Source organism: Panthera uncia, unplaced genomic scaffold (assembly GCF_023721935.1).
Source record: "Panthera uncia isolate 11264 unplaced genomic scaffold, Puncia_PCG_1.0 HiC_scaffold_2618, whole genome shotgun sequence".
Lineage (NCBI taxonomy): Eukaryota > Metazoa > Chordata > Mammalia > Carnivora > Felidae > Panthera > Panthera uncia.
In genome coordinates this window covers 1-10,104 of record NW_026059365.1, presented here as the reverse complement: position 1 = coordinate 10,104, position 10,104 = coordinate 1, and the positions used below count along the sequence as shown (strand labels likewise).

At 41.8% G+C, this 10,104-nt stretch overlaps 1 protein-coding gene across 1 annotated transcript; it reads right to left on the bottom strand.

The window, feature by feature from the left end:
* Window positions 1-7,247: 7,247 nt before the first annotated feature.
* LOC125917864 (spindlin-2) lies at window positions 7,248-10,074 on the bottom strand. Its single transcript, XM_049623962.1, has one exon. The coding sequence runs from the start codon at window positions 9,586-9,588 to the stop codon at window positions 8,812-8,814; it is 777 nt and encodes a 258-aa protein (XP_049479919.1). The 5' UTR covers window positions 9,589-10,074; the 3' UTR covers window positions 7,248-8,811.
* Between the last annotated feature and the right edge of the window lie 30 nt (window positions 10,075-10,104).

Here is a 10,104-nt window from a genome sequence, read left to right as displayed (position 1 = left end):
GAGGATCAGCAGGCGACGAGCCGGGTGCTTGCACGGGCTGGGAGGGGTGGATCTGTAGGCGGGGAGCGCGTCTAGGAGGGCCGCGGGGTAGGCGAAGAGGATGGCGGCGGTATCCCCAGCTCTGAGCTTCGCGGGCCCTCCGCCTCCCGGTCGGCGGCGGCTGCCCCTCTGCCACATCGGGCTCCCACCAGCCGCTGCCGCCGCCGCAGTCTCCTCCCTCTTTCCGTAGCGCAGCTTCCTGCCAGGAGAGAGGCCTCCCCTTCCTGCCAAACACTGCTTGCCCACCCCCTTCCCCCAACTCTTAAGCCCACCACCTTGTGCCTGGAAGTTGCTCTGGGTCTCAAGTTCCTACCCCTTTCCAAAAGAAGGAGTAGGGGAGTCCTCAACTTTCTGCCCTTCCCCCATTGCCCCTTCTCTTTCTTCCTCCCCAGATCTGGACTCTTTAGTTTTGTTCTTACCTCCAGTTTCACCCTCTCAGTGCCCCTGCCTCCTCTGACCTGCCCCATCTGGTATCTTCTTCCAGGAATTAGTCTTTTCTTAATCCTAGAGCCCTTATTGTAGTTAATCTTTATACAAAATATGCCTTTTTTATAATTTACAAGGATTTGTGATGGGAAGAGAGAAGTGTGATAGTGCTCAGTCTTCCATCTTGACACAATCTCTGTGTAATTTTTTTTCTGACTGCTCTTTCCTGGACTTTACTTCTTAGAAAGTTTTCTCCCTTTTTTCTTTCATTTATTTCTTTTTTTCTGTTACTGTATTGCAATTTTTTGCACGATTTTAACACTGTGTACATTTCAGAAAATTGATATGAAGAAAATAATCAAATGCAGTTCATTCCAGCTCCCATTCACCAGGGCTCACAGAAAAATCTTAATAGTCATTTTTTTTTTTGTCATTTTTCTATGCTCTTACAGAACTGGGATAATTTCATATATGCAATTTCACGTCCTGCTCTTTTCCATAAGGCGTAAACATTCTCTCAAGACATTAGATTTTTTTGAAACCATTATTTCTCCTGTACATTCGACAAAGATTTATTGAGCCCTTATTATATGTCTGGTCATCATTCCATAAAACTCAGTTTTACAGTAACTACAAGTTAACTTTTCTCTCATTACTGTACATTTAGTCTAATGTTTCCACCATAACTAGTAACATGATCTACTAATCAGAAAGGAGAGCTTTGGAAAACATAACTTTAGAAAACAATAATTAGGCAAATTGATCATTTTACAATTCAGTTAGGAAAGAACGGGTATTCTAAAAGGGATGCTGGAATAATTGTTTAAATATTTGGGGAAATTTACAGTAAATTTATTCCCATATCAATATTTCATTTTACATCTTAAATGAAGCAAAGTAAAACATAAGAAAATGCAAATGAACAATCCAAAGAGCAGTAAAGAATATGAATGGTTAATAGTTAATCAAGTGAACAGTTACTGAATCAGGTGATGTGCTGAATATTAACAGAATAAGCTGAAAACAATAAAATAATTCCTAAAAGGGAAAATAAAATGGATAAAAATCTTGACTGAACAATCAAAGTATGAGAGAACATTAACATATTGTCACTAAGCATGAGAAAAGAGTTTCACATTTAGTGCTTATGCAAATTAGGATGCTATGTCATATATAACCCTTGGAATCTCTGTAACCAGCCTGTGAGCAAAACTAGCATTATGAAGATAGCAAAGGGGGAATGGGAATACCCAGGGCCCTTTGATCATTTCATTTAGCCGCTAATCATACCCATTTCTGGAGTCCTACTTTGGGCTTGAAGTTATGAGATAGAAAACTTTTTTTGTAGTTAAAGCAATTTGAGTCTGTGCTTACTATTACTTGAAATTCAAGGTTATCTTAAATTGCAAAGTATTTGCTTAATGAATGTATGTGTAATAGCAAGCTTGATGTAAGGTTAAGAATAACTAAAGTTTGAAGATAGAAGTTAAATTAAAAATTAGGAAATTACTAACATCTAACTTAACTGTATTTGTTGAGCGACTTTTAATGAAATTTATTTACCTATGTAAATGATAATGTATACAATTTACAAATGCAAAATAGAAATTTATGTACATATCAGTATATCCTGCTTCCAAAATAATTTGAAAACTTTTTCCAACAAAAGCAAAACAATTGAAAAAATAATTTTTAACGGTTATTTTTAGTAAACTCAACTTTTAACTTTAACTTGATGTTTTAACTAGCTGCTATTTATTAATATGTCACTGACATTTTTTTCCTTTGCATCATTTGGCATAAATAATGAGTTGGATAACTACTGTAGAATTAAATATATGTTGTTTTAATTCACAAAGCACAAAATACACACAAAGGCATGGAGGACAAAATGTAAAGATACTCAAGGACAGCCAATAGGCACACATAGGCCACTTCTCATGATATGACTTCAGGAATAAGCAATGGATTGAAAGTGTTCCAATCAGAGCCACCTATTTGCTATGTTTTTTTTTAACACTGATCTTGTATACATTTTGTATATTTTCCATTAACTCAATATCAGTGTTGCTCATGGAATATCCAAGAAAACTCAATGAGAGTAATTCTAAAAATAAGATTTTGTCATACAGTTGAGCTTTGGAGGATCACAAACCTTTGTAACAGGTAAGATTTTTTTTTTCACCTCCCACCACACCAGGGATCAATTTCTTCCCCGTTGGGGGCAATATTATCCTAGTTGAGAATGCATTATCTAGGGATTACAGGGTAAAACAAGAAGATTGGATTGGATGTCAACTGTAATAGGAAGCCTTTGGAGAGTTTTAAGGAGGACAGTGATATAATCTCATTTATATTTTTAAAAGATCACTGGCTATTATATGAAGAACTGAAAGAAAGACAAGGAGACCTTAGCTCCCCATACACAATTTAATCAGGGGTAAGAACTTCTTTTCTATAATTTTTAATTACTGAGACAATGCCCTTTTCCCTCCATGCTGTCAAAGTATCAGGTCATGTGTTTACTGCTTTTTTCAGTTCTCTGTTCATTGTTGGACCCTGGGTATTTTCCTCACAATCTTTAAAGCTCAGTTATACATTGAAAAGGTGATCTGTCATATTTTAGCTAACATTTTAAAGTGATTTTAATGATAAGAGTATTCCCCTATCCACATTTTAGTCTCTTTTAAGCCAATGGGTTAATTAGGCACTCCTGTGGACAACCAGTGGTGCAGTTCTCTCCCTTCGTGATGGAGACAAGATGATTATAGTGGAGTCAGAGAAGTCATACCCATACTTTGTGAGGGCCCTCCTTCAATATCTGCTGTTAGTTCTTTAATTAGTTAGGCAATTCACAGTTTACCTCAGAAGCCTCTCAAATTGATCTTTAAAAGGACATTAAAGTCACACAGAAAATATTAATCCCCTAAACCATAACCCATTGAAAATTATGTTCAGTATGTTCTACAACATATTAACTGCACAAAGTAAAGAAATTATGGGCAAAATGGGTGAAATGTACAAACTTCCAGTTATAAAATAAATAAGTCATGGGGATGTAATATGCACCATGGTGACTATAGTTAATGTACTACATTGCATATTTAAAAGCTGCTAAAAGAGGAGATCTTAAAAGTTCTCATCACAACAAAAAAAAATTTGTAACTATGGTAATCATTTCATAATATATACAAATATCAAATTATTATGTTGTATACCTGAAATTAATACAATGTGTCAATAATGTACTTCAATAAGCATTTTTTATTTAAAAAAGAGATATTTCATTTTGATTCTTCTATCAATGATTATGTATAATAGTTGTCAAATAAGACCCTCATTTCCCTGGCTTCATATCTCCCAATGACTTCTTTAATTGGTGAGATTGCTAAGAGTTGGACAGGTGAGAATTGAGTTGTCTCTTGGATTTATCTCTTTTAGGCAGAAGATGAAATCCAGGGATGGGTGGCTCAGTCAGTTGAGCATTCCACGTTTGATTTTGGTTCAGGTCATGATCTTATGGTTCCTGAGATTGAGCCCCATGTTGGGCTGTGCACTGACAGCATGGAGCCTGCTAGGGATTCTCTCCCTCTCTCTTTCTACCCATTCCCTGCTCATGTGCTCTCTAAATAAATAAGTAAACTTTAAAAATATTATAGAAGATGCAATAACATTTATTCTCAAACATACAATAAGGTTTGCAGGCTAGGGGCACCTGTTTCTATCAGGGAGACTTGGAGTTATCCAGCTTTGCCCATGAGTAGGTGAAGTATGAGGTAATCCTTGTGGCCTCATAGCTAAGCATGTCCACCAATCCAGCTTTTATCAATTATAAAAGAGATATTTTGAGGTCAATTTGTGTAATTATTGTGCTTGTCTCTCAAATGGTTACAAATTTGCAAAAAGAAAAAGGATTTTATTTATCAGTATTCTAAAACCTCAACCAAAACATTATTTTGAGCTGTGGCACAATTTTAATCTGGAAGGGAAGGAATAATCATCAGGAGTATGCCAGGACATAGCATTACTTCTCTAATATAAATACACTTGAATTTAAATTAAAAAAATAAATACAGGAAATGAGTTATTAGGAAATGTATTGTCATCTCTAAGACGGAAAAGAACTTTTGGTATTCCAAAGTGTTACTTTGCAATTGTTTCCAGGAAGGACATGGGGAAAAGATTTGGGAAATTCTGACCATATCCCTTTAGTAGTAATGCATGCAAAATCCAAGACTGATTGTGTGATCTCATCACTAATAACTCATTATACTATACCCACTTCCATTTTAAACTTATACTCAGAAAGAACACTTGGGCTTGGGAAATGGGGAATGGAATATGACATGCACAATGGATTTTGAATCATTCTATGTGAGCATAGGTATCTGTCCTTTACCCAGACACAGCACAAGACTTGTCAAAATCCTGCCTCCTTTTACACCCAATTATGTTAAATTCTGTACTGTTTTAAATCCATGACAAAATCTGGGTACCTGCTGCCCATTACCATGATAGCATCATTTAGTTTTCACTTAGCTCCAATAGAAGAACTAGAAAACATTCCAAGGGGGTAAAGCTGAGAATAAAAATTTACATAAGTTTTTGTGGTTAGTTTCTCATTCTCCATGACTTCACTACATCAGGATCATACAACCAACCCTAGGCAGTAAGAGCCCAAATGCTTCCTTTGTTGTCATTGTTGTTGTTGTCCTTGTTTGAGATGTTATTTGGCTCAAAGATATCAGAAAGTCTGGAATTTACTGTTGTCATTTACCCCTCCTACATTTCCTTCCACAAGATATCTTCTCTAAGGGAAAATCATGAGAGCTATGCTTCAAAATGTACCTAGAATTCAAACCAATTTTATCATACCACTGCTGTCAGATAAATTTAACCCACCATTACCTGTTACTGGAATATGGGAATAGTCCTGAATAAATTCCCTTTTTCGATCCACGTACCCAACAGAGACACTCTCCAAAGTTGCAAGTGTTCCTATTAGAATATGAGGGAATCATGCCCTGCCTATGCTGAAAATACTCAATGAATCCGTATCAATTTCAGTGTAAAAACCAAATTCCATTCTAGGACTTCCAAGGCTCTAAGCTATCAGCTTCTGCCAGATCCCCATCATTTCTCTCAACTCACTTTCCTGATATTCTCTACCTTACTCTCTCAGCTCCAGCCATGCTGGTATCCTCGGTGTTCCCTGAGTATGTGAGGCTTACTCCTGCCCTGCTGTCCCTCTTACCTGGAATGCTCCTTCCCCAGACAGCCACAGGACTGGTCCTTTCTCTCAGGTCCTTACTCAAAAGTCATGTTCTCAGTGAGCCCCTCCCTGGACTCTATCTATCCAATTTCAGCCTCACACCTGGAATTCCAATTCCCCATTCCTTGCTTTATTTTTCCTTTCTTCACACTTACCACTTTGACAATACTTTACATTTCACTTATTGTACCTTGGCTACTGTCTGTCTCCCGCACTAAAATGAAAGCTCCACCAGGGTAAGGTTGTTTCATTTATTTTGTTCATTACCATATCACCAGTACCTGAGCCTGAAGACTGCCTGGCACAGAGCCTACCTAAAGTATTGGTGGGATGAAGATAAAGCAAATGAATTAAAAACAACTGGGGGGTGCCTGGGTGGCTGAGTTGGCTAAGTGTCCGACTTCAGCCCAGGTCATGATCCTGCACTTTGTGGGTTCAAGCCCCGTGTTGGGCTCTGTGCTGACAGATCAGAGCCTGGAGCCTACTTCAGATTATGTGTGTGTCTCTCTCTCTCCCCCTCCCCTGCTTGCACTCTGTCTCTCTGTCTCCCAAAAATAAATAAACATTAAAAGATGTAATAAAAAAAAGCAAATGGGGTGAGCTTACGCCAAAAGTGGGGCTAGGCAGTTTCCTCTGGGTCTAGCCCCAAAGCTACAAATGCAAATGCCTTCAGGGGACAACTGGAAATTTTATTCCAGTGAGTGAATCAGGCCAGCTGGGGGTATGGCTAGTTTGAGAGAGCATTCAGAGTCTAAAATGGGCAAAGCCCTTCCTCAGACCCAGATGCTTGTATCCTTGTTGGAATGTGGAATGTTAATTCTCAGTTTATTGTTTTGTTTTTTGTTTTGTTTTATTTTGTTTTGAGGTGGGCCAGAAATATGGATTTTTGTAATGTGAAATCTCCCAAATGTCTAAGTAACTAATTTAAAAATGGAAAACACCAGGATCGAAGAAAACATGACAGCTGACTGAAATTGGCCTGTGGGTGGCCTGCAGGTGTTTGCTAGACTAAATTGTGTGATGAAAGAAAACCAGTCCCTGCAAGGTGGGCTTGCCTTGTGTGATTCTTCAGGCAAACAGTTTCAGGTCATGTTGGGTGTAGAGAGTGAACTAGAATTACCACTTTTTTTTCAAATTCTAGAAGCTCCCTGCCACCACCTGGCCCTTCCCCCCCCCCCCCCCCCCCCCCCCCCCAAATGTATGGAGTTAGGGAAGACTGAGCAGTGAGCTCACCTTAACTCTTTCTTTGAGGGCAGGGGCATATCTTAGTGAAGTGTAGGGTGGGGAAATCAGAGAGAAGGTTTTGAAGGAACCTTCCACAACATGACTGGAGAAAGACAAGGGGGAGAAAAAGAGAAGGACACAGACCCATGTGCTAGATCGCCATACCCCTGAGGGACTTTATTGGGGTCACTGCACCCTCTCCCCACCAACCACCGCCCCTCTATGTGGCATTATACAGTTGAAAGAGTTAGTTATACAAAGTCACAACTCCCAGCCCGACTGCCCATGCCATCCATCTCACCTGGAAACAGAGCTGCACAAACTTCCATCACAGCTTCCCTGTGTGCTTGAGGTGGGCAAGGCTGGTCAGGAGGTACCTGTGAAGGGTCAGTAGCCACCAGCTTTGTCACGGTATAGCCTGAATAGGGACTCTAGAGGCAGCAGACCTCCATTCAGTGAAGCACTGGGTGGAACCACCTGTGGTTTCAGGCAGCTGCTGAGCTAGGCATGGATTGTCAAGTACTCCCCATGTCCTGAGATAAACATTAGGCTCAATCCTCTGATGCCCCTCCTCTCTAGGGAGGCAAGGCACAGTCCAGTAGGAGAAAGAACAGTGAGGGGACTCCTGTACCTGACTTCAGTAAGGTTCTAATTTTTTTTGGATAAAATACTTTCCAAACGCAAGGAGGCACATCTCTTAAGTCCTGAGCGCCCCGCTTACCTACGCCCCACAAGAATTGTTTATCCAGTGTAAGGGAAATGAACCAAGACCTCCGGGTCCAAGATTACTGCACCTGGTCCTCTGGGAAAAGTGAGGAGACTGCTTACAGCCCCCAGCTCATGGGGTGTCAGGTCAGTGTGTTTAAGCCGAGGGTTTGGGTTCTGCTCGGCAGGTGTGGCATGAGCTCCCTGAAATAAGAAAAGCCTTTTAGGTATAAAGTTGGCTCCTACTTAACTCAAGTCATCCCTGTCAAAATGCCATTCTAGGGAACTTCCAACCCATTTGGCTTCTTTGACAGCTGTTACATCTTTTCTGCACAGAGCCAGGGGAAGGCAATGTGGATACTGCCAGAAGTCCAACTTTTTCCTGGGCTTTCCCATGTCTCCTGGGCCCCACTCCCCACACCTCCTTTTCTGCATTCTCACTTCCTCTGTCAATCTTTCTGCTTGGAATTCTTCCTTCCTCAGTGTTCCTCCCCTTCTGACTCCTTACTCATGTGCAGACCCTCCCTTTGAGTATCCTCCAGATTCCTGCCAACTTTCTCTCCCCCTGCCCCTTGCTCTGGACCTCTTCTAAGCTACTTTGAGCCCCTCTCTACTCAAGGCATTCTGTTTGTTTTCCTCTAAGCCCCAAGATCTCACTCTCTCTCTGTTATTCTCTACCCCCTCCTAGTTGGGTGCCTCTCTCTCTTAGGCCATCCCTCCTCCAGGGAGCCTCTTCCTAAGCAGTCACCTCCCCTTCTCCCTCCCTCTACAGCCCATCTCTAGTTCCTTCTCCTCCCCCCTCTCTAGACCAGACCAGCTAAGTCCTATTCCATTTTTAGATGACTGATTGTGATACTAGCTGAACTTTATTCACAGCTTGCATTTACAGCTGTCCCTTCCTTTCATGCCCCATCCACCAAACACACCCAATCTTTTCAACATGACAAAGTCCTTACACACAGCATGTCATGTCCACATAAATTTGTATTTTTCAAAAAAAAAAAAAAAAAACAACAGTTATGCTGGCAAAGATGTTGAATTAACAGGGACCCTTAAGCTTTCAATACACTGAAAAGCAACATTGTTTTGCACGTCTACAAAGTATACATTTGTTCTCACAAATGTGGCAAAGTTTACCCTAACAGTTAGGACTTTTTCACCAAATCATAGACATAGATATGGAAATCATCATCAAACTTGATGAAATACACAGAGGGTTTGGCTTCCACTTGGTGAATGACCATGCCAATCCGTTTGGAGCCATCTTCTTTGGTATATTCCACATGCTTACCTATCAGGCCATCTACAACTCCTCCTGTCTCCCTCTCTGCTGGAGGAGACTCACTGGACTCTGGCATGATACGGAGGTCTCCTTCTTTATAATCATCTAGAAGCTGGTACATGTACAAGACAGGATCTTTCTCATAGGTAATATAAAACCAGGCTTTCATGATAGGTGCTTGGGCTAAGACCATTCCCCTCCATTCATCCTTAGAACCATGCTCACCCTCAAACATATGTTCCACAGCTTTACCAATTATGGTGTTTGCAAGGTTGGCATCACCGACTTGAGATGATGCCACCCTATCGGAAAGAATTTTAAGAGACAAAACTCTTTCATCTCTGTGAAGTTCCAGTCCATAGACACAGTCAATTCCATCATATTTCACCAGATAAAGAGAGGGATTTATAGGCACCTGATCCAGAACGGTTCCTTTCCACTGGGTGATGGGCTCATCACCTTCCTTCCATCCATGTGAAATTCTGCAGCCCACGATGTTCCTGCGGGACTGGGACGAAGGTCTGCCTCGCTGCTTCTTTTGGGAGGTTTTTTTCTTCGTCATGTTTGTGGACCCAGTAGCCCGTCCCGAAGCTGCCCTGGTTTGTTGCCCTTCGGCCTCCTGTGCGTGGGGGGTCTTCATGCCTGCAGGGGGAGGAGAGAAGAGAAGAGAGAAACATTCAGTATGCCATAAGGTGAAGTTCTCCCAACAGCGACGTGTCTCTGTACCCTGCGTCAGAACCTAAATTTTCCCCCATGAGCCTGGCAGCAGTGCTGGAAATCCTGGCTGTGTGCCTGCAAGTGCTCTCCCTCCTAGGTTCCTTTAGACTGCGGGAAAGGGCGGCAGCGGCAGTGGTGCTGGCCAGGGTTAGGAACTCTGCAGGAGGGGGCGGGCTACCTCCTTGTTCAGAGCCCACTGCCTCCACCACCCGTCCCTGGCGCCCACTCTCAGCGCCCTGCAAAGCGCCTGTCTATTCCTTCACCGCCTTGATCCGCACGCACTCACTGTCCTCCCGCCCTGGATACCCCAGCCTGCTGCCCATACACCCCTTGTCTACCCACAATCGCTTTCTGGCATCCGGTACCCTCACTCCGCCAGGCTCACCTTCAATTTCTTGCCTGGCTGCTAACGCCACCTCCTTTTCCTATTTCCCATCGC

What these genes read in the sequence shown, in the direction of transcription:
- LOC125917864 (XM_049623962.1), bottom strand. Translation starts at nt 9,588, where the DNA reads ATGAAGACCCCCCACGCACAGGAGGCCGAAGGGCAACAAACCAGGGCA.